We start from the raw sequence: 25,372 nt of genomic DNA, 5'->3' as shown, positions 1-25,372 counted from the left end.
ATAGGTAAACAAATGAAATTTTTTTAAAAAGCAAAACTTTATCACATGCTGGCAACTATTTGTACAGCATTTACATTGTATTATAAAGAAAGCTGAGTGCTGAAGAATTGATGCTTTTGAACTGTGGTGTTGGAGAAGACTCTTGAGAGTCCCTTGGACTGCAAGGAGATCCAACCAGTCCATCCTAAAGGAGATCAGTCCTGGGTGTTCATTGGAGGGACTGATGCTGAAGCTGAAACTCCAATACTTTGGCCATCTCATGGGAAGAGTTGACTCATTGGAAAAGACCCTGATGCTGGGAAAGATTGACGGCAGGAGGAGAAGGGGACGACAGAGGATAAGATGATTGGATGACATCACCGACTCGATGGGCATGAGTTTGAGTAAACTCTGGGAGTTGGTGATGGACAGGGAGGCCTGGCGTGCTGCAGTTCATGGGGTCACAAAGAGTCAGACTGAACGACTGAACTGAACTGAACTGAGGTATTATAAGTAATCCAGAGATTATTTAAGTTATAGGGAGGATGTGCATAGATTCGGAGAAAGCAATGGCACCCCACTCCAGTACTCTTGCCTGGAGAATCCCATGGACGGAGGAGCCTGGTGAGCTGCAGTCCATGGGGTCGCTAAGAGTCTGACATGACTAAGTGACTTCACTTTCACTTTCCATTTTCATGCATTGGAGAAGGAAATGGCAACCCACTCCAGTATTCTTGCCTGGAGAATCCCAGGGACGGGGGAGCCTGGTGGGCTGCCATCTATGGGGTTGCGCAGAGTCGGACACGACTGAAGCGACTTAGCAGCAGGAGCAGCAGTGCATAGATTACGCACAACCACTGTGCCATTTTATATGACTGACTTAAGCATCTGTAGATTTGTGTGTCCACAGAGGTTCCTGGAAACAGTCCTTTGTGGATACGAAGGGACAACCATGTCGAGATCCCAACAATCATTTATTCAACATTCACTGCTGCTAAGCACTGTATTAAGCCCTTTATATAATCGGCCATTCAAATTTAACAAAAATCCAGAGTATATTTCTCTTCACTATTCTGACTTATTAAGGGAACACTAGGCTCAAAGTGACTGACTGACCTGCCCAAGGACACACACAACATACGGTGAGAGTCAAAATTCAAACCCAAGTCTGTTGCTCCTGTCTTGGTTCGTTTTCCCCAGGACCAGACCTGAGAGGTGATGTGAAGGCAAGTCCTTTCCTTAGGAAGTGATCCCAGGATGCAGGCAGATGAGCAGGGGGTGAAGACAGGGAAGGGGGCAGCCAGGAAAGAGTGTGCTGTCTACCACAACAGACAACCGGAGACAAGTCTGCCAGAAGGCTCTGGGCACCAGTGTGAGTGCCTCAGCGTTACCCCACTGAGGAGTGGGAACCCCAGGGTTTACCCACCACTTCCCACTTGTTGGTAGGTTGAGGGCTGTCCTGACTCAGGCTGGGTACGCTCCTCCAGCCAGAAAGAAATCTCCTGGACAAAGAACAGCCTGTGTTTGCAGTGAGAGGACCCCAGGTGCATGGACATCTCTGGATGATACTCTTCCACTCTCGCTAAGTCCAGCTACTGCCAGACCCTACGCCAGACCCAGAGAGAGACATGGGTTCTCATGGAAAATCAATCTAGTGTGATGCCTTATCCTGCTAGCAGCCTGAATTTTCACCCAGAAGCTAAAGTCTGGCCTCTGGCAACATGCTAAGAATATCTCCCTGCAGAGTCTACTGCGGGTAGCCCAAGGGAAACAGCCAACACTTAGTTTGCATTTGTGACTCATCAGTGCCACAAAACAGACTCTCCAGCCATTTCACAGCACTGGCTAAGGCATCAGCTCCAACCAGGGGCCCACAGGTTGGTGCGTTGAGGAAATAGGTCCAAGTACCATGGGGAGGCCTTCGGTGAACGCATCCTCTGGGCCGAGTATATCATCACCCTGAGAATTCCAGGACCTGAAATCTTGGGTGAATTTCAACTTTCTGGAAAGGTCAACCTCTTCTTTCAGAGGTCTGTGGAAGTCAGAACTGAGTTTTGTTTCTGCTTTTTCTGAAGTGGTCACTTTACTGGTAAATGCATGGGACGTAGATTGTAGGATAATGTTTCCTGGACTTTAATGTACAAGGAGGCACTGTGTGGCGACTTGTTAAAATGCAGAGTCCAGACTCAGGTCTGGGCAGGGGCCTGAGCATCTGCCCTTCCAACAAGCTCCCAGGTGATGCTGCTGTTCTGGGTGCTGGACCACACTTGGAGCAGAGAGGCTAGGAGTAAGCTCCATACTCAAGTGAGTCACAAAGGGCTTCTTGAGCTGGTCCTGAAGAGGAGAAGCAGTCTTTTCAACTAGGAGAGTTGCATGAGGTCAGAGGAATGGGCAGGCCAAGAAGTTGGAGTGGTTTGGGGGAGAAAAAGTCGAGAGGAAGAACCAGGATTCTTTCTAGAGGCATTTACAGGCCACGAGGAGGGGGAACAAAGGATGCAGTGTTTGTGGGAACACTCAGGGCCCTGCCTCTTCCGAGGGCTCACGAGTGTCATTTGAGTGGAAGGTCAAACCTATAAACATCACTTAGGTTACTTCACAAACCACAGCCTTTTAGATCTCCAGGCTCTTGAACTAGATTTTCACTTTAATAAATAAAGCAATTGCCTCTATACCTTTTAACAGTAAGAGTATTGAACCCTCGCTGGAATGAAACTTTCACATGCACTCACTCATTTCAACCTCAGCTACACAACAAGGCACCTACCAATTACCCCTTGTTCCAGATGAAGAAAAAAAGGCACACGGTGGTGAGGTGACTTGTTCATTGACAGAGCTGGAAAGAGGCAGAGCTGAGATTTAAATCAAGGAGGTTTGAGTTCAGAGTTCCTCTTTGAAACACAATGAACTTAGACCTCCTTTCCACTCCATGCCTCCCCCGGGATGGAAGGGTGATGTAGCAATACCCTGCAGTTTCCATCTCTTGTGCAACTCTCCCGGGTCAGGGCAGGCAGGCAGCACTAACTGGGCACCCTTGGCTGCCCCGCGACCTGAAACACAGCATCCAGGTGCTGGCTCGAGCTCCCACAGTGCTCCCCGAGTCAAGGCTCACCTTCCTGCCCTGACCCCACTCACCCAGGGACCCCACTCAGTACTCCGTCTATTCCCACAGGCCCTTGCCTGAGGATCTGAGACCTCCAAGCTGTATCAGGCCCGAACCTGAGTGCATGGGACACCCTGTCCCTTTATGCAGACCCTGTCTGCTCTTCACCTCATGTCCCCAAGGCCAGACATCTCTACAATGACCCCCACCCCTGCCCCCACACACCCTCAAACCCCAACCCAACTCCTCTCCTCCCAGCTGCCCTTTGCCCTCTTCCAGGAAGCTCACCTTGCTTCTTTGACTAACAAAAGGCCACATGATACCTGCCCGCATATTTAAAGATCCATCCGGAAGACCTGAACCAAAGTATGTATCCAAACTGCTTTGCCAAGGCACCACTTCTCCAGGATATCAGAAATGCGCTCACTGATCTGGCAGAAGAGACTCTATAAATGTGACTTTGGGAAGAATATTTGCTTTGCTTGCCAAAAGTGGCTGTTATGATCATGTTTTCCCCCAAAGGCTGCACAAGGGAGCAGTCCCCCCAAAAGCATCTTATAAGTAAGACTAGGGAACTTCCCTGGAGGTCCAGAGGTTAAGACGTCACCTTCCAAAGCAGGCGGCGCAGGTTCCATCCCTGCTCGGGGAGTTAAGAGCCACATGTCTTGCGGATCTTAACCAAAACTTAAAACAGAAGCAATATTGTAACAAATCTGATAAAGACTTTTAAAATGATACACACACACACACACAGAAGTCTTTTTTTAAAAAGTAAGAATAATTTATCATCAGTCACAGTTGCTTTAAGTATCTGTTGCTTAATAGTTCGCATTTGGGCTCAATATTGAAGGAAGACACTGAGCGTCTCTGAAGGCACACAGGGAGGCCGGGCGAGGGGGTGAGGGATGGGTGGGCGGAAGAATTAGAAAGAGGAACAAGCAGCATTTCTTCATCATCCAACCGTCTTTTCACTTAAGAAGCAGCAATTGAGCCGCTGAGTATCTTTTGTATGTAGGCCTGAAAAGATTTGGGCAAGCATCCCACAGAGCAGGGACCCAGAGGAGGTATACCTCTAAATGCAGCTGGGGGGCAGGTTTCCTGGAGCTTTGAGGGTTGGAGGTGAATTGCCAGCACGCTGGGCAGCATCTGGGAAGCGCAGCCTGCCACTCAGCCCCCACCACGGGCCCTGGATGGGCGAGCAGGCGGGGCAGTGAGGGATGGCTGAGGACAAAGTCCTCTTGTCTCAACAAAAGCTCAGTTGCAGGAGAGAGACGAGGAAAGAGGCAGCCGTGGCAGGAGAAACCGTTTCAGCACTGTACAAGAGAGTAAAAAAGAGGCCAGGGACCCAGTTCTAATCTCTAGGAAGACGCTCTTTGAATTACACCGAACCTCCCTTCTGAGATGACTGCGGCTTCTTTGTGATCATTTCTGACTCGGGCTCTCTTCTCAGGGTCTGTACAGATCCCAGAAGCTTGCTGATATTATCCAGGCTTTGAATTTAAAAACAGGTGCAGGAAAAAAATAAAAATAAAATAAAAACAGGTGCAGGAACTGATGCAGACAGTCATTGCCACCTAAGGCTGATCGGAGATTTGGGCACAAAGATGGGCTCTTCCTGGGATTCAGTAATTCCTTAACTGGTGACAAACCAGGGCAGCTTTGAGCCAGAACGTAGCCCCCAGACTACATCGCATCACCCACCACGCCAGCTCCCTTCTCTCACCCTGTCACAGACCAAAAGAACCCGCCTTGATAAGCCAGATTTGTGGTGAATAACGTCTAAGGCATTGTTGTTACTCAACTTTGTGATGATTGCAAGTACAGAGTGTGTTATTATGACTTTGTAACAACACGCTGCAATAGCGCTGTGTGGGTGCACCTGGATGGCGTCAAATGTATTCTTTTAACTTCCCTAACTCAAGATTCTTTTTTATACTCTGACCAGAAACTGATTTGTTTAGACTGAGTCTTTTTTGTTTGTTTGTTTGTTTGGGGTTTTATTGGTTTGACAAACTTCTGACTTTAGTTTGCTTATTTGAAAAAAGCCAAAACCTAATTGTTCCTACCTACTTCTCAGAGGTGTCATAGGGATTAACATAATGTGAGTATAAGTACTTTAATAAGTATTATTATTTGAAAATCCCTTGCAGATGTTAGCACATGATTTGCTGAAACAGTAGACTCTCGTAAGGCCTGCAGACCATAAACCACAATCCCCTGAATCCTACAGGTCTGTAACCCACGCTGTAGAATTATACAGTAAGAACTTGAGAATCAGAAATGACCAGATGTTAACATGGGCCCAGAATCCTACAGTGAGTGAAGGCATACCTTTCTGTGTCTAGCCTCAATGATTCTGTAAAGCGTTTATCCCCCACGGGGGAAACATGACTGACTGATTCTCCCTTTGCGCGAGGGTCCCAGTGGGTGGACACCAGGGTTTTTTTTCTCAAGTTCTGCTAAAAACCTCTCCCCAAAAAGCTGTCCATTCATGACAAATACTGTGAGCTCCCTGCCGTCTGCAAAATACAGCAAACACATCAATGGCATTTGCAGGCTGTCTGATATTAGACGAATGGATAGAAACTTCTCTTTCCCTTAGCAGTGTTCACTTAAACTCCCAAACTCAGCCTCTAAGATGTATGTGACCTCTTTGACTGCAAGAAGAGTATGATAATCTAGGCAGATTTTTCAAAAGCTTAGAATATCAATTTTTATTTTTTTTCATTAAAAATATAGAGTGTGATAAACTTTGATGTTCATCTACAGTGGTGATATCTCCACTAAGAGAGCAATCGTCATTCTCTTCTCCTCCAGAAGTTTGCCCCTGTGCAATCTCTCATCTCTTCCCTAGGCAACTAACTAGTGGGAGAAAATTGACTTTTAAATGACTTATAATTTAGTTCTCTTGGGTTTTCTTTTATTACTGGAATACACTCATCATGTATTATTTCTGTATAAAGACTTGTAAATTCCAAGTCCCAGGAGGAAAAACCCTTTAAATTCAGTTCTGTTTAGACTCATCATCTCTTTATTCTCTGAATCATCATCTCTTTATTCTCTTCCAAGACTAACAGGCCTTCAGCGGATTACAGGAAAGGGAGCTGGTTTCTCCAAGCACAAGGGTTCCTTCAACACTTTAGGAGCCCAGCTGAAAGCAAAATGTCAATAAAGGTGAAGGGCTGTTATCCCTGAAATTCTCAAAGAAAGCTGCTTTTTGTTTCCTTGGCTGCCCTCTAGTGGACAATGATGCAGGGTCATTAAAACATACTGCATCTTGGGTCATGACTCAGAAGATATCTGCCTGTCTTTAAAACAAAAGCTAAAAAGACAGTTATTTACTGCAAGCATGAGGAAACTATCCTTACTTATAATTCATATTTGGATCCCAAAGTGTCATTCCCTTTCCTGTTTCCTCGTCTACAATCCTTTCCGTGAAAAGATAAGGGATTCAATTATTACCTATCAAATTAGCTCTAACACTGAGCATTAGGACTAGGCTAAAAGGATGAATAAGATAAGGTCCCTGCCTTCCCTGGAGGATAGACATGAACTCAAATAATGAGCAATGTGATGAGTGCTTAAAAGTAGAATAGACGAGTCTGTGTCTGTTTTGTGGGTAAGTTCATTTCTGTTGCTTTTTAGATTCCACACATAAGTGATGTCATATGGCATTTGCCTTGCTCTGTCTGACTTACTTCACTCAATATGCTCATCTCTACATCCATCCATGTTGCTACAAATGGCATTATTACAGCTGAGCAGTATTCCATGGTGTATATTTACCACATCATCTTAAGCAACAAAGTCCTACTGTAGAGCAAAGAGACTATGTTCAATAGCCTGTGATAAACCATAATGGAAAAGATTATAAAAAGGAATGCATGTATGTATAACTGAATCGCTTTGCTATAGAGAAGTGAATACAACATTGTAAACCAACTATACTTCAGTAAAAACAAAAAATTTTTTAAACAGAATAGACAAAAATATACATATTAAAAAATCATTAAGGACACAAGGAAGAAAGTTAGTTTGCTGTATTGGCCAAAAGAGCTCTAGTGGAGTCTTGCGTGATGGGTGGAAGTTCTCCAGACAGACCAGAAGAGAAAGTGTGTAAGAGAGATGAGAGGCTGTGTGTTGAAGAATACTGAGAAATAGTATCAGGAAGATAGCCAGGAGCTAGGTCAGGAAGGGCCTTTGGAGGCTGCGTTCATTAGCTATTCCTGCAACAGACAGCCTCGAACCCTCAGTAGCACCCAATAAATATCACTGATTTTTCCCACGTGACTGAAGGTGGGCTGGGCTAACTGTCCCCCTTGTCTCTCAGCCTCTCTTGGACCCCTCCTGGGACCAGCTGGGCTAGCCCTCGGGGTGTTCTTGTCCTGTTACTGGCAGAGTACAGGAGGAAAAGCAGAAACATGGGAGGTCTCTCAAGGCCATACTCAGAACTCACCTGCTCTCTCTTCCCTGGATTCTCTGAGCCAAAGCAAGTCATTGGCCAAACCCAAGTCAGAGGCCAGAAAACATCCTGTGAGGTTACATGTCGAAGGACTCGAATGTGCGGAGGGTAGGAATTAGGGCCAGTAATGGCACCTGCCACAGTCTCTATCTTGGAAATGCTGGGTTTGAGATACTCACGCATCTCTCTGCAATGTGGTTGGGAAATGTAGCTCAAAATACAGGTCTGCTGTGTAGGAATGGAGTCTGGATGAGAGTGAATACACACACATGTGTGCTGTTTCACTTTGCCATACAGCAGAAACTAACAGCATTGTAAATCAACTATACTCCAGTTAAAAGGTTAACTAAAAATGTTAAAAGTAGAGCATTTTCATTGAAAAAAAAAAAAAGAGGTCTGGCTTTGAGTGATGGATCCAGGAGTCTCAAGACCCCAAACACCAGACTTGTGGATCCCCTCCCATGCCAACTGGTCCCGAATCTCTAGGGGTGAGACTAGTGTTAACTAGTGCCCCAGACGATGCTTCATATTCTCTGAAGTCTGAGCCCCACTGGTAGATAAATGGCATGAAAACGACACTGCTTTAAAGTTTTGAAGCCAGCCTGGGGCTGCTTTACTCCAGAATGTGGCCTCCGCGCTGCTTCCATTCACCCACTTCCCAAAGCTCAGGCGTGAGACCCTGCTGGCCAAACATGCTGCCAAACATCCTGCCACTCCTGCAAACCAGCTAAGCTCTCCCCAGCCTGGTGAGTGTTAGATAATGACCTCTCCAGGCTAATTTTAACCTGGCAACAAATCTTCAGCCTAAGAAATGCATTTCCTGTGTTTCTTCAATCTCTAAGGACAGCCGAGTAAGAGCCTGTGAAACCATGTATCAGTACCTCCACTAGAGGTTTGTTCTCCCTGCTTAGAAACCCAACCTCTCCTCTTGTCAGAGTTAAATTTTACTAAGAAATAGACTGCTCTCTCCCCTCCAGTTCTCTGATTCCAGCTTTGCTCTCTGCAAGTTCGGGCCCAAGCCTGAATGTAAAATATCTGACTCCTACTCTGTAATTAGGACAAAAAAAAAAAAAGGAGGAAGAAAAACCCTTTCATGATTCCAATTTTTTTTGTATTATTTAAAGACATGCAAAGCCTAGAGAAGCTCCTGAGAGATGCTGTCATCTACGGCCAGCCTCGAACCCGCAGAGCTTGGAGAAAGATTCTCATCCTAGTGGAGGGCATCTACAGGTAGGTAAATAACCAGAGACCGGTTCACACACTGAGGCGCAGAGCGAGCTGACAAGTGGGGCAAGGCTGACCTCTCCTAGTGAAATAGACCAATGAATGAGATAGAAGGGGTATGAGGGGACCTGGGCCAAAGCCACCAGTGTGAACTGTCTGGGGCTGGCTCACCCGACTTGTCCATGACCATACATACGGCGGAGCCCCTCAGAGGCTGGTGTCCTGGAGAAATGTCCTGACTAACGGTGCTAGCTTGCATTGATTCCTCCCACTACCCTTGGCTGCCTCACAGTTTCAAAGACCTCTGGGACTGGGTTACTCAACATCAGAACACTCTTGGCCTTTATGACAAAGGCAGGAAGGTAGGTACCGCTGATGGGAGCTCAGCTGCCCCTAATTCAACAGCACACCCAAACTCTTACTCCTTGGAGTTGGCCAGTTGTCGGCATCCGAACACAAAAGGCCTGCACGTTTTCCTCAAGGTAAGACTAACCCGGAGCGCAGTTCTGGGTTCGGAGCTGGGAAGAGCAGGAGATGGTTTCTGCATCTGAAGACATGTTCAGCCTTCTCTCAGCTTGAGGGCTGAGCAGACAAAACATCCGCTAAGCCGGTCAGAACTGCACTTTCGTATTGAGGGTTGCAACTGAATTTGCTTCATTCTCCAAATTGATGATTGTTAATAAAGTCGAAATTGCCCCAAACTCGCCTTCTGTCAGATGCCCTAATCCGTGAGACAGGGAAGTTGCTCATTCCTAAATCAATGTTCAATCCTAAAGTCAGAAGAATCTAGGGTGGTATTTCCTATGACATAGTTATGGGAAGATGAACAATATTACAAGGAAGGGGGTGAGGGCTTGACTTCCCAGCAAGAGGGAACGCGGTTGTGACGGAAGTCTGAGATCAGGAGCAGCATTTCTTGCAGTTCCCAAGGGCACCGCCGAGCATATCTGTCAGATTCCCGTTGTCACAACCACAACAGAGCGCTGCTGGCCCCAGGTGGGCAGAGGCCAGGGATGATGCTAGCCCTCTTACAGTGCACGGGGTGGGCCCTGCAACAAAGAGTTATCCGGCTCAACATGGCAACAGTACCGAGGGCGAGAAGCCCTGCTATAGACTAATGTGACCAACCACAGGCCCAGAACTTGCGACTTTTAGGAAATAATCTCACTTAGACTCTCGCCTGCCACGACCTCCAGCTTGGGTCTTTCTCCCTGTGAGATCTGTGCCAGATGCCAGCCTGGGAGGGGAGTCCTTATCCAAGCACCTGTCAGTCAGGTCTGGACCGGTGAGAGGGCGGATCAGCTGAGCCAGAGAGATGGGCATCTCCCCGAAGCAGAGTAAACAGAACCCAACTGCAAACAAACGAACTCAGCTCCACTAAAAGGAAGTTGTGTGTTCTAAGTACTTTGATTATGGCTGAATTAAGCGGACCACCGGCATTTCACTGTCAAATAGTCCGATCAGTTACATAAAGAAACCCCTCTGATAATGGCTATGCTGGGGCTGGGTCCTACCTGATATGAGGACAGGGAAACCAGAAGGGGACTTCAGTTCCAAGACAGGGTGACCCCAAACCACAGCTTAGGTTTCACTAGCAATGGTGACCGCCCAGTGACCTACTGCTGTGAAACAAACCACCTCAAACACAGTGGCGTGCCCAGCAGTGAGTTATTATTTCCCATTCCATGCTGGGTTATCTGAGCCAATAAGGGGGCTCTGCTCCATGTGACATTGGTTGGGGTCGTTCATGGGACTGCATCCAGTGGGGTGTTCAGTTGGGGCAAGAACATCCAAAATTACCTCACTCATGCATTTGAGCTCTGGCAGCTGGGTGTTGAGTGAAGTGACTTATTCTCTCCACTTCTCTGGGGCACTTTGTCTATATGTAGGCTTTCTTGCTCAGCAGTCCAGCGAGAGCTTCCTTACAACGTGGTGGCTGGCTTCCAAGAGAATGAAAGCAGACGCCAATCTTTTAAGTGCTGGGCCCACAACTGGCTCAGCATCATTCTCCTGGTCCAAGCATGTCACAAGTCCAGACCCAAGGGGAGGAGAAAAGGAACCCACCTTGTCATTGGAGGATTGGCTTGTGTATATAGATGGGGAGACTTACAGGCAATACCACAGCAGCTCCTTCAACCCAACATGTACACAGAGAGACGTCTTCCCTGGCCACGGACTTGCCTTCTCAGGGAGGTTCTTTTTGTCCCACCTGCACAGGGGTTGTTGTCTTTGAGTGAGACTGCGATCTAAAAAGATGCATTCAAAAATAGGGAGCAGGGCCCTTCTCAGACAGGCCTCAGTACCTCCTGGGACCTCCTGGGCTGGCCAGGAGAAGAGTTCTGGAACATAGGGATGCTTTGTTGTTTCTCCAGAAAATGAAATTATTTCCCACGAGATTTTCCAAAAGGCCAGGGCGAGGGGTGCAAAATCAGCAATCGACAAATACACTGCTACTTTCCAGAGACGTATTATGGGTGTATACCTCGCTAACCTCCACACGAATCTTCCTTAGAGTTTTCACTCTCAGATCATTTTTGTCTCTGTCTGTGGTTTGCCTCTCTGGGCAAAGTCCCTCTACCACAGACAGCTCACATGAACCAATTTTTTCAAAAGTCCCAAAAAGAGTAGTCAGCCAAACTCAAGGTACTTATCAAGGGAGAAAAGGCTAGATACCAAGTCCTAGAAGTCAATAAGCTCCACAACAGCAGGTATAATAATAATAGTAGTAATATTAGTAGCAATGACACTATCACCATCCATAGATCTTGTAAGTATTAATATTTATATAGAGAAGAAGGGGAGTCAGGCCTTGGAGGGAGGCCTGGACACGGGCACAGATCCTGTGTTGCTGCCTATAGCTATGTGTCCTTCGTAGAATTCCTTTGTAAAAATTAAATGAGATCATACACGCCAGTGCTTGGCAGAAGCCCAGCCCATAGTAAACCCACAACCAAGGGTAGCAGTCCTCATCATTAACTTTATTTTCAGTTGAGGAAGTCACAATTCAGAAAACAATAAGTCATCTGCATGGTGAAGCTGTCTGACACCTGGAGGATGGGTGTCGGAAGACAAAGTACGCATTTATCAACCGCCTTCGCGTTGACACACTAAACATTTCATGTGTGCCATCTTGAGTAAGTACCTCCAGGACTCTTGAGGTTATTGTGAGGATGGAGGCATTCAGGTTCCAAGATCTAGATAACTTGCTCCAGGGAAGGTAACTGAGATAAAGCAGAACTGGGATTCAAACCAGGTGGCTCTGCTGGGATAGAGACCCAATGTAAACACAAGAGTCTGCCCATGTGCCCGCATCTGATGGAGTAGACATGGAAAATGCAAAGGCATCCATTTGACCTTCCTCATCAATCCATCTAGGACTTGGTTTCTTCATCTGTAAAACAGGGAGATTGAAGCTTGAAGTCTAGAGTTCCATGATTTGGGCTTCAGAGGCACAGCAGTATTATTTTGGTGTTCTCATCTGCATTTTCCTTTGTTTTAAAGTCATACTCCTCTAGTTTTGTGTTTCTGGGAAGCCTAGTAGTCAATTCATGGTGGTTGAGGAGCTTTAGAATCATTCAAATATACACTAGAGATGGGGAAAGTGAAAAGTGTTAGTTGCTGAGTCATGTCGAACTCTCTGTGACCCCGTGGACTATAGCCTGCCAGGCTCCTCTGTCCATGGAATTCTCCAGGCAAGAATACTGGAGCGGGTATCCATTCCCTTCTCCTGGGGATCTTCTGACCCAGGGATCTAACCTGGTCTCCTGCAGTGTGGGCAGTTTCTTTACTGCCTGAGACACCAGAGAAGCCCTAGAAATGGGAGAGGGGTGCAAAATAACCTGGGATATAAACTAGTGTAGCTGGAGCCCAAACTTTCAAAATAAAATTAGTCAAGAAATACTATCTAGTTGTATCCAAAACTACATATATAAACAAATGTTGGAATCTCAGCATGCCATTGTCTCTAAGAATGTAAACCATTCTCCTGACCCAAATAATATAAGTTTAAGAACAGAACTTCAGTAGTAAAGCCTAACCTGTATCCCTATGAATAAAGACAAAGGAAAAGAAAACAGTAGTTACTTGATTTTTAATTAACTTTGGCTCCTTTTTTTTCCTCCTCTCTTTCCACCTTCTTTCTTGTCTTGGATTATACTCTGGGCCCACCAAGACTTTTCCACCGTGTAAATTGGCAAACCAGTGGCTTAATTCCCAGTCATGCCAGTGGGTAATATGGTTTAAACACAGAGGAGAAGGTGGTGAGAGGGAGATCTCAAAAAGGAGTCTTGTCACTTAGCTAATACATTATGTAACAGAAAAGATACAAAGAGATTATTCACTGGCTTACTGGTTTAAGAATAATCCAAATCCCTGCTCAGAGATTTCAATTAATGAGTGAAATTATTTTTACCTACAGTTGTATTTTAGTTTTTTTTTCCCCCCTCAATTGAAGCCAAAAGAAAACATGACTTTCCACACAAGAAGAAAATACTGTTCTTGGGTTTGTTTGTTTGTTTTTTTTTTTTATCATTTTTGGCACAATATTCTTTGACAGCAATTTTAATAACATAGATATCCTTTTCATGTACAAACCAAACTCAATATACCACTATGGGGAAAGATTCGATTCAAATTTTGTCACATCAAGAAAATTAAAACTTAGTGTGGATGAATATTGCTCTTTATAAAAACTGAGTTTTGCAAGACAGAAAAAGAGACACAGATGTATAGAACAGACTTTTGGACTCTCTAGAGGTCTTGTGTGCCCTGCATTAACTCCTGGAACCAGCAGTATTGCTGAGTCATTAATCTTTGATGAAGAAATATAAGCCAGGTGGGCAGACTCCTAACATCAGCCAGACCAGTGCCAGCAAAGACGGCTAATTAGCTGCCTAGAGTGTCTGCAAACTGTTCAGCGTGAACTCTGGCTCCTGCCAAACTCAGTTCCAGAACAAAAAATGGCTATTTGTGACATGTCAGGTTTTTAGCACGTTTGTGTTACCAACTTAGAACATTTTAAAAGGAAAGAAGAAGGTTCTAGAATTTTGAGGGCATCCATCCATGTATTGGGTATGACACCCATATGCCTCCTTCCTGAGAGATTCAACAGAGAGGGCCCCCAATTTCTCACATGAGGCCCCGGTGCTACCATTTCCTCTTAAGCACCTCCTGAGGACAAGAACCACCCAGTGGGTGCCCATGATGTGTCAGACACTTTAGAAGTATTATTTCCGGTAATTCACATTGAGCCTTCATGAGCAGTGTGCTATCATCGTGTTAATTTTGCACCCAAGGAAACTGAGGCAGAGAGCAGCAACTAAGCTGCCCAAGTCCTGAATTAGTAAGTTATGTGGCTACCACCTCAGCTTTGGGGTCAGAGGGCCGGACTCCCCTTCAACAGTAATAACTTTAACAAGCAATCACTCTAAGAAAATACTGGAATTAACTTGCAAACTTAAGTAAGAGAAGATGACTCTATGATCTTCATGTTATTAAAATCTGAAAACATCCATTCAGAATGACCTTGTGAAAAGCACAAATAAGATGGACTTCATTAACATTAAGAACTTCAGCTCTGCAAGATAATATCTAGAGTGTTAGAAAGCAAGTCACAGACTGGGGGAAATGCTTGCAAAAGATCTGATAAAGCACTGCTATCTAAAAGATGCAAGGAGGAGAACCCTTAGAACTCAACAATAAGAAAACAAACAACTGAATTTAAAAAATGGGCCAAAGACCTTAACGTATACCTTACCAAAGACAATGGACAGACAAAAATAAGCATGTGAAAGCCTGCTTCACATCATATGCCATCAGAGAAAATGCAAGTTAAAACAATGAGACACCACTACACAGCTATTAGCAGGTCAAAATCTGGAATACTGACAATAGTAAGTGCTGGTGAGAATGTGCGGGAACCCAGAGCTCTCATTCACTGGCGGTGGGAATGCAAAATGGTCCAGTCACTTTAGATGGCAGCTTTGTGGTTTCTTACCCACATACTCTTACCATACAATCCAGCAATCTTGCTCCTTGGTATTTACCCAAAGGAGCTGAAAACTTGTGTTCTCTCAGAACCCTGCACATAGGTGTTTGTAGCATCTTTATGTATAATCGCCAAAACTTGGAAGCAACCAAAGCGTCTTTCAGTCAGCAAATGGATAAACGGTGGTGCATTCAGACAGTGGAATATTAGCACTAAAAGAAATGAGTTATAGAGTCATAAAAAGACAGAGAAAATCTAGATGCATATTACTCACTGAAAGAAGCCAATCTGAAAACATCACATAGTGTATGAGTCCAACTACGTAATGTTCTGGAAAAGGCAGAACTATGAAAACAGCAAAAAGAGCCCTGGATGCCAGGGGTTGGGTGGAGAGATGGAAAAACAGGTGAAGCACAGTGGATATTTTAGAGCCAAAAAAAAGTAGCATGTATTATATTATAATGATGGATATGTGTCATTATGCACTTGTCCAAACCCATAGAGTGTATGATGATGAAACTCAGCCTCTATGCACTGGTGCTAAATTGAATCTCAGAGACAAAGTTTTGGATGGAATGGAAAGGAATAGCTCTATTGCTTTGCCAGGCAAAGTGGGGCACAAGGGGATAATGCCCTTAAAAGTCTGTGTCCCAGCCTGGGGGGATTTGATGAGGAGTTTTGCAGCAGTGGTTCCAAGGCAGGGTTCCGGGGGTCTGGGTGTGTGCGCAGGGCCTGTATTCCTTTAATCTGGCCTCAGGTGGTTTCCTGCTGAGGTCATCACTCTGTGACCTCTGGAATGAAGATTGACATCCCCCACTTGGGGGTTTTAGTTCTGCAGAAGGGCTCAGAGACCTGTGTGTGTCACTTGAGGCAGAACCAGGACCCTGCCCCAAGGCTGCTCTGCCGTTTCTTGACTGCTCTTCCCTGCACCCCTCCCTCCCCTGATTAGCAGCTGATGGGCTTCCTGGTGGCTCAGATGGCAAAGAATCTGCCTGCAACGCAGGAGACCTGGGTTTGCTCCCTGGGTCGGGAAGATCCCCTGGAGAAGGGCATGGCAACCCACTCCAGTACGCTTGCCTGGAGAATCCCGTGGACACAGCAGCTTGGCAGGCTACAGCCCATGGGGTCACAAAGAGTCGGACACGACCAAGTGGCTAACACTTTGGAACTCAGGGAAAGTTATGAAGGCTGAAGCCTATTCTCTATAAACAAGAAACGGGACAGAAAGGCTTTTGTGCCCAGGAGCCCCATAAGGCCCTGCTCAGTTTCACGAACAATACCAAGGGTGAACTCTAATATAAACTGCGGGCTTTAGATGGTGACATGCCAGTGGAGGTCAACTGGCTGAAACAAATGTACAGCTTTGGTAGGTATTGTTGACAAGGGGGGAGCTTATGACTATGTGAGGCAGACGGCACAGGGGAAAACTGTACCCTCTGCCCAGTTTTGCTGTGAACTTAAAACTGCTCTGAAAAATAAAATCCTTTTTTTAAAAAAAAAAAAAAGTGAGGCTTCCCTGGTGGCTCAGTGGTAAAGAATCTGCCTGCCAAGGCAGGAGACTTGGGTTTGATCCTTGATCCCAGAAGATCCGACACACCACAGGGCAACTAAGCCCGTGCACCCCAACTACTGAGCCCAGGTCCCACAAGCACCGCAGCCGTCCAGGCCTCGAGCCCCTGCTGCACAACAGAAGCCGGTTCAGTGAGACAGCTGCACCCCGCAAGCAGGGCAAAGCCCCGGCGGCAGTGAAGACCCCGCACGGCCAAAGTTAGATAAATAATAGATGACTCTTTAAAAAGATCATCCAGTACCCACGGGTCTAGGTGGCTACCCAACAGCTGGACTGTTTTGACTGAATGGACCTAACACGTAAGCTATTTTCTTAACACGTTAAATTTAATAAATAAACTAAGAAGAAGAGACGTTCAACTCTCCATTTGCATCGGTTGACTAGTTCCTAAACTAAACTGATGGGTTGCTTGAATTGTTTGACAAGCTCCTTCATGGGGGTGAGAGTGTGAGTCTGATTTCATAGAACTCAGCTGTCGGCGCAGTCAAAACTGTGTGGGAAAACACAGCTCAAAAGATGTCCTGAGAACATCAGTTCCTTTAAATCCATTGGGTTCCAGAGGTGCCATGTAAATACTGAATGCTCCTTTTACTTGCTTATTTACCTCCTGTCTTTCCCTTTGCTGGAGAACTTAAAGTGATTTTGCAATTTAAAACCCCAAGGAAATTTACCAAATTACAAACTGCCGTGAAAAGTTAAGCACTTAGGGCTAAAACAAAAGTTGATCTATAGCAATGGTTCTCAAGTGTTGTCTGCAACCAGAAATCCTGGAATCTCTCAGGAGCTGGCTAGAAACGCAAGTTCTCAACCCACCCCAGACCTCCATTGGAAACTCTGGGTGGGGCCCAGAAACCTGTGTTGCAACAAACCATTCAAATGTAATAAAGCATTCAAAGAATTCTGATGCTCACACAAAAGAGAAGCATTGCCCTAAAGGAAGAGAGGAGACACCAGCAGATGCCTCAAATGAGCCTTCAGGTTCTGGAAGGACTCAACAGAAGAGCCTAAGGCCTTTCTCCTGTGCTTTAATGAATGCTGTGATGTCTTAAGGGTAATGATGTCTTCAAATTCATCTGTGTTTTTTATGTTTGTTGTTCCTTATGTTAGGCAGAATTGCCTTTCCCTGTAACTTCTGTGCTGATCTTTTTTTAAAATAATTTTATTTATTTATGGCTGCGCTGGGTCTTCACTGCTTTTCACGGACTTTCTCTTGTGGGCGAGCAGGACTACTGCTTGTTGAGATGCAGGGGCTTCACTGAGGTAGCGTCTCGTTGCAGAGCAGAGGCTTCAGGAATTGCAGCACTGGCTTAGTAGTTATGGCGCACGGGTGTAGTTGCTCTGGAGCACATGAAATCTTCCCAGACCTGGGATCGAACCTGTATCTGCTGCATTAGCAGCTGGATTCTCTTCCACCGTGCCATCCGGGAAGTCCCTTTTGCGTGTTTTTACTTCCTTCTTTTAATATTCAGCAATTCAAGCACTGAGTTAGGTCAGATGTGCTGCTAAGTCACTTCAGTCATGTCTGACTCTTTGCGACCCTATGGACTATATATAATCCGCCAGGCTTCTCTGACAGTAGAATTCTTCAGGCAAGAATGCTGGAGGGGGTTCTGGCCAGGGATCTAACCCGTGTCTCTTGAAAGTGAAAGAGTCTGTCACTCAGTAGTGTCAGACTCTTTGCAACCCCATGGACTATATGTAGCCCAGCAGGCTCCTCTGTCCATGGGATTCTGCAGGCAAGAATACTGGAGTGGATTGCCATTCCCTTCTCCAGGGGATCTTCCCGACCCAAGGATCAAACCCACATTGCCGACAGATTCTTTACTGTCTGAGCCACAGGAAAGCCTTAACCCATGTCTCTTAATGTCTCCTGTATTGGCAGGCGGGTTCTCTACCACAAGCGCAACCTGGGAAGCCTGGCCAAATAGACAGTAGCAGGCTGATATAGATGCCTTGACGTGGAGCAATTTCATTAAAATTATCAAAATACCTGGAATCCAGTCTGCCCAGTCTAGTTATGCTAGTTGACCTTACAAATAAGCTAATCAACAGCACAGTGAGCTAATTATTTACCTGGGAATTAGCTTTAACAACTCAAAGCACTTAAATCCATTGAATGTAAATTAATTTTCCCCCAATGAAACAAAGCCAGAGCAGCCTTACAAGATTGGTGTCAGGGCAGAAAGGGAGAGTGACACAGAGCCTTCCTGGTGGGTGCACACTGGTGACAAGCATTTCTTCTTTTGCCCTAGCATGGAAGGTTCCATCGTGTGTCTGCCCGATATCGTGGCCCTGAAGAAGAAATACAAGGCTTACCTCTACATAGATGAAGCTCACAGTATTGGGTCCGTGGGCCCAACCGGCCGGGGTGTGGTGGAGTTCTTTGGAATAGACCCCAGAGATATTGATGTATTTATGGGCACATTCACCAAAAGCTTTGGAGCCGCAGGAGGTTACATAGCTGGAAGGAAGGTAAGAGACAGATCCCTTGCACCTATTAAAAACCTGAATGCCCTGGAAATGCAGTCTTGGGGGTCCTCTGGTTTCCCTGAGGGCTTCAGTTCAGTTTAGCACACCTGACTGATTAAGGCAGCCTGGGCAGCAGGGGTTCACAGGCACGGGAGGCCCCGAAGGTCAAGGAGCTCATCCTCTGATAGTGCAGAGGAGCTTGTGATGAGTAATCCCATGATCCTGAAACGACAACCCTGGCTGAGCACATAGGCAAAGAGTGCAAAGGAGAGGGCAGGACCGAAGAAGTCTCAGAAAGACTGTCAGTCTCGTAGATCAAGGGGGGTGAGGGGGTGTATGGGTTATATTTCAAGAAGAGAGAATGCTGTTTACCAAGCCACAGAAGTGAGGCTGCAGAACGGTAAGTAGCTTGGGGAAAACTTAAGTTGGCTGGTAGGAACAGTGGCCAAGGTCAAATGATGAAGACCCTGATCCTCTCCTACAAGATGTGGGTTTTCAGAGTTTTAACAAAACAGTGGCGAGACTGGAGATCTTCTTTTTATATTTTATTGAAATATAGTTGCTTTACAATGTTGTGTTAGTTTATGCTGCAAGGCAAAGTGAGTCAGCCATACATATACACATATCCCCTCTCTTTTGGATTTCCATCCCATTGAGGTCACCACAGAGCACCGAGCAGAATTCCCTGTGCCACACAGTATGTTCTTATTAGTTTTCTATTAATACACATTAATAATATCAAGAATGTATATATGCCAATCCCAATCTCCCAACTCATTCCACACACCTTTGCCTCCCTTGGCGTCCATATGTTTGGTCTCTCGTCTGTGTCTCTATTTCTGCTTTGCAAATAAGTTCATCTGTACCTTTCCCCTAGATTCCACATATAAGAGATATTATGCAACATTTGCTTTTCTCTTTCTGACTTCTTTCACTCTGTATGACAGTCTCCAGGTCCATAAGAGATTTTGCTCTGCAAAATAATTCTCTCCCACAATCTTGGATAAGCTGTGGGTCAAATCTTGTCATCCTCTCATCTCTTATTTGTGTGACTGAAGATTCTGAGCTGATGGAATTAGACTAAGTGTTATCCCTGTCATTCTACTGCCAACATCAGCCAGGAGGTCACCAAAATGAAACAAATGTTTGAAAAGGTTTTAAAAGAAGAGGCAAGAAGAGAGAAAGAAAATGAAATACTAAAACCTGACTTTCAGGGCTCAAAAAGCCGGTTCTCTGCCCCTTCATACAACAGTTTTACAAAAATCCTGGTGGTCCCCTCCTCCGGGAGTACCCCTGCCCCAGAGGGACGGTGAGGGCGGCCCTGGCGCCCCCGAGGAGGGCACAGAGTGTATGCAGGTGGCTCTGTGGCTTCTCCAAAACTCCCGATTCCTCCCTCACTGTCAGCAACAGGAACGGGAGCTCAGGCTCCTGGTAAACCAGCTAGACAAACCAGGGAGTACAGCTGAAGACAGCCTGGGGGCGGAAAGCCCTTGATTTAAAACTGCAGGTTTTATTGCGGGCAACTCACCCTGCCATGAGACGCTGCACAAACGCTTAAAATGTTCAGAGCTCCCGGTGACCTCCACCCTTCAAAAAGCATCACTTTCATCTGAGCTCAAAGCACTGCATTCAGCCTCCTTCCATAGGCCTGCGGGAATTCATCGAGGGATACTAAATGCATAGGGAATGCCCAGGATCTTACAAAATTCAGCTAAGTCTAGCGCGAGGCTCGACGTTCCCTTCCACGACTGTCGAAGCCACGGGGTCAGAGGGTCCTAAATGTAGGTGAGCCCCCTCCCAGGCTACTTCGCTTCGTGAGCCTGTAGTTTTGCGGTGACTTTAGCAGCAGTTCTGAGCTGCAAAATTTTTCACCAAGCGTAGCTCTGTTTCCTGAGCCGAAGGAACCTGAATAAACTGAAGTGAGCAGATCCTTGACACGCTGTCAAATTTGGTAGCTGTCACCACGTTCCCCCTTGGAGTTCCTGCATGTGATGAGCCGCTGGAAGCAGAGGCTCCTGATTGCCAGTTCAGGCCCAGCTCAGCACGGCTCTCTCACATACTCCCCATCCTGAAGGCAGGTGGGCTATTTTAAAAGTACATTTGCTCTTGCCTACCTACCTTCTGTTGACCTGCGGTAGATACGGAGCCATTGTGAAAGTTATTAATATTTAGTATTTGCCTTAATCAGGAAGAAGAAAAAATATGTGGATCAGTTTTTGCTCTTTAAAAAACGCCTTCTTCATACTTGGAACCAGAAGGATGTCTGCTGCCGCCCCTTCCCCGTCTCCCTCTGTATTTCGCCGCAGTCTCTGAATTTACCACTAGGTGGCAGCGAGACTCAGAGAGTGTTTGGCAGAGACCCCTTAGCCCTGAAACGGGAAGATCAAAGACCTAGAAAACACCGGGCAGTTTCCAGGCGTGGAGGGTGCGCAGGATGTGAGGCCTCTCGAGAGCGTGTCTCGTGTTCCCTGATGATTTAAAATTCAGCCTGGTAATGAATCCACCTGCAACGCAGCAGACCCCAGTTTGATTCCTGGGTCGGGAAGATCCCCTGGAGACGGGATAGGCTACCCCACTCCAGTGTTCATGGGCTTCCCTGGGCTCTGGCGGTAAAGAATCTGGCTGCAATGTGGGAGACCTGGGTTCTGTCCCTGGGTTGGAAAGATCGCCTGGAGAAGGGAAGGGCTACCCACTCCAGTATTCTGGCCTGGAGACTCCCATGGACAGAGGAGCCTGGCGGGCTACTGTCCGTGGGGTCCCAAAGAGTCTTACCTGACTCAGCCCAGCACAGTACAGGTAAAAACACCTGCCTGGAATCATTTTGGTGAGCCTGTGACAAATGCAGATAAACTGGTTTCCTTCCAGCCTAAGGAGCCCATGAGTTAATCGTACTTAGTATCTGCTCCTCTGTGCCTTTAACTTGTTAAATTATGTTAATTTTAAATTATGTGTAGTTTCCATTTAAATTATAGTTTTTAATTCCCCTGGACTTTGAAGAATTTTGTGAAGACTTTTCACTTTGAATTTGTTTTTTAATTGATAGGATTGGGCAAATGCTAAAGATCTTTGGGGAAAAATCTTTCTAATATCTGTTTAAATAATTCGAATTCGGTTTTCATACTTACATACTTTTTTCTGAATATTTTAAAATAGATATCTCAATTTGGGGGAGTATTACAAAATATCCAACATTCTAGATATTAAATTCTACAAAAGCAACAAAATTAATGATAAACAAGTTAAAGTCTACACACTAGGACTTGACATTTTTCTGAATTATTGATAATTTCAAGTTCACTATGTTCATGGGCTTCCTAGTAAATCTTGAGAGGTGAAATAATCAGTTGGGTCCAAAAATCTAGAAAACTATAAAACTCTCTGGGTCTTAACTCTCTTTTTAAATGTCAATGTTAGTGGTACAGGGACTGTAATCTTAATAACAGTTTCTAGGAGGCTCCAGAAATCTTAATGGAGCAGGTCAAGGTCAGAAGCACATGTATTAGCAACCAGATGTGTCACGGAAGAAAAAATATTTGGAAACACACAAGAGAAAAATTGCTTTGGTGCTAAGATACAACCACAGAGAGTAGAGATTTTTGTCTTCATCTCAGCCTTCCAATAACAAAATGTCCTAGCAATTCATGTCTGCCTTGGCCCAACCTACTTTCCTGACCCCAGGGAAACTGCTAAAACGGTCTCTCAAGAGCCAGCTGGGTTTCACTGTTTTACCCACTGTGAGTTCGGAGCTCCTGTAGCTGAGCCATGGACAGCCCACACTGAAGCTTTCTGTCCTTTCAAGGCCTTCAGGTGAAATGTCAGGCACTTCTCTCCACCTGTCAGAGCTCCCTGCCACGAATGGCTTCTTTGAAGAAAGCCTGAGCTGATGGGGCTGCTTTCCTTACTTTTTTAATTTGCATTGACCCAGTTGCCCAGGAGATGGGGTCAACAGCACAGACCCCAGCTTCTGGGGTCCAGATTTCTCTCAGGCACAGATTCCACGTCCTCTTGAGTGCCTGGAGCCGACCACGGGCTTTCACAGCCTCCACAAGACCAGAGATTCACAACTGAATGCAGCAAAAGTGACCCTCAGGGCTGGTAGGGGGCAGGGCTGGGATTCTGGAGAAGGGGCCCCGAGGGAGGGCAGCTGAGTTTGGTGTGAACATCAGCCCAGAAGCCTGGCACCAAAGGCAGAAGCCAGCTCTGTTCCGCATGCTCAGCCCTGGCTGGAATTAACAGCCCTTTGAAGCAGATGGGGGTCATGGAATGAATGCCAAGATGTTTACCCTAAGAGCCTCCTGTCCGACTTCCTCAGAAAAGCCACTCTTGTCCTTGAACTCCAGACTCAGGGTTTTGCACTTCCTAATGGTCTTGGAAATCTCAGTCTGAGAGGACCTCTAACCCTCCCTGAGGGAAAACACAGCGCAGACTCTCTGAAGCCAACTCTTAATTCATGGCTCATGGCATCCAGTGGGCGAGTGAGAGGAGGGAATCGGAAACCAGGAGCCAAGGCTGCCCTGAAGATGCTCTGCTGAGGTGACCCCTAGAGCTCCCCTTTCTGAAGCACAGAAGCAAGCTAACTTCCATCCACACACTCAGACTCTGAGAAGGTGGACTCAGTCTGAAAGAAATGATTGTGGACAAGACAGTCTTTCTCTTAAAAGGAAGTGATACTGTGCCCATGAGGTACTTACTCAAACTAAGGATGCACATGACCTTGGCTTTGTGAAATTTCTCAATGCATGAGGGAAATTGAAGACTGAGGACACACCTTTAAGGGGGCAAAGTCAGCTTTGTTTTGCTTCTTTGATCTTTGTCAGCAATGCCCCAAAGCTAAGAGAATATTGCTACGCTAGTTCCTAAGAATACAGCTTTGTACCTCCTGACTTCAGGGACCCTCATCACCCTTCCTTAGTCTCTAAAACCTCTCTGATTTCCACTAGACCATCAGTATTTACCAGACCCCTGCTAAGTACTCACCACTGCAGATTTTAAGAGAGTATATAATAAAGTCTATAACTCTGCTACTCTCAAGGAGGTCCCAGGCTCTTTGGAGAAAGAGTAGTAGGACAGGTTTTGAGACTGATACAATTCAATCGGTGATTTAGAACTGTGAACAGGTGGGTGTATCAGAAATTCTCCCCTTCCTCTCCTCCCTCCAGGGGTGCAGCCTCTGTGGATTAGGGGGAAGCACCACATGAGTAGCAATGAACACCGTCTTCTCTGCGCTCCCCAGGGCCTCCCCATCACCATACCAAGCCAGCTCCTCTGCTCTGAAGAAGTAATACAAGCTGATGCTAAAGGCTGGGAGGAGGGGGGACTCTAGAGCCAGACTCTTTGGGTCCAAATCCTTGTTATCGAGCCACTTTTTGGTGGGATGATGTTCTGACCTGTTCTTTAACGCAGTGACCCCACCTATCAAGTAGAGATCAAAACAGTACCTAACTCATAGCGTTACTGAGAAGCTAAAATGAGTTAATGCATGTAATTATGTATGTGAAATACATTTAAAATTCTTACAGTGGTGCCTCAAGCAGCCCATGGATATCAGCTCTGGGTCTATCCATGACCTGTCAGCTCTACCGTCTCTACAGTGAAGCTCTGTTGCCATCAGGTCTAGATTCTCCCTTCTTTGAAATGCCTCTTCTCCTTTCTTTTCGCTCTCGCTGTCACCACCCAGTAGGGATGGGGGAAGTGTCGGGGTGCAAACCTTTGACGCCCAGATCCACCAGTGTGCGGAGGCGTAAGCATGCAGCGTGACCCTCTGCTGGACGGGGGGCTGGGATAAAGACACTCCAAGTGTCAGGTTTTTGCCCCCTCCTCCCCCATCACACTCTGAGTGTTCAGACTGTCTGAACTGGCCACCCATTAACAATAGCCACCAGCAGCACCAGATATTCACTATGCAGCAGATGCTTTTCCTCATAATGACTCTGAAAAAAGTATGACCGCTATCCCATTTCTCAGAGAAGGAAACCAAGGCACAGAGAAGCTTAGTAATTTGCCCGTGGTCTCATATCAGTAAGTGGCAGGGCCAGGATTTGAACCTAAGTGATCCAGGCTCCAGAGCCTGTCTCATAACTCTGAGGTCAGACCTCCCCTGGAGGGAACAACCCCTCATTACCTTTCTTGGAGGCACTAGCTTTCCCCTCTGCCTTCATTTGGCTCCTCCATCCTGTGCTGATTAACATGCCACCTTTATTCCTCATTTTAGCCCATGTCCATGCCTCTCCCCTCGTCTGCAACGATCCAAATCTACTCATCCTTCAAGGCCAAGTAGCCTCTTTCAAACTCCCCTTCCTGGACCACAGGAGCCCACATCATCCCATTTCCTGCATCCCACGCAGCATCCTGCCGGGAGGCACCAGCTTTCAGTAGAGAAAGAAAACCCCTGCTTCTGCTCATAGAGGAGCATGAAAAATAGTCTGGCTCCTCTGGAAAATGACCACCTCTTTCTCCCAGATGTTCCCCGCCCCCATCCTCCATGCGCAAAAGTGAACTTCTCAGATACCATGTGGTCAGTGCCTCAGTCAGGTGGTGAAAACGCTTATGAGATTCACTAAACAAAAGAACAAACAGAAACTT

At 46.1% G+C, this 25,372-nt stretch overlaps 1 protein-coding gene across 2 annotated transcripts in view; it reads left to right on the top strand.

Annotated features, from left to right (window-relative positions):
• The window catches only part of SPTLC3 (serine palmitoyltransferase long chain base subunit 3), a 166,784-nt gene that overhangs the window by 101,952 nt on the left and 39,460 nt on the right, over positions 1-25,372 (top strand). For both annotated transcript variants that reach the window (XM_043479501.1, XM_043479500.1), the window contains 2 exons: positions 8,666-8,771; positions 18,574-18,793. In XM_043479501.1, the coding sequence (XP_043335436.1) occupies positions 8,666-8,771; positions 18,574-18,793 (326 nt within the window). The remainder of the gene's footprint in view (positions 1-8,665; positions 8,772-18,573; positions 18,794-25,372) is intronic.

The sequence above is a fragment of the Cervus canadensis genome, chromosome 10, assembly GCF_019320065.1.
Source record: "Cervus canadensis isolate Bull #8, Minnesota chromosome 10, ASM1932006v1, whole genome shotgun sequence".
Lineage (NCBI taxonomy): Eukaryota > Metazoa > Chordata > Mammalia > Artiodactyla > Cervidae > Cervus > Cervus canadensis.
The sequence above is the reverse complement of the archived record's forward strand: the minus strand, read 5'-3'. Positions and strand labels throughout refer to the sequence as shown.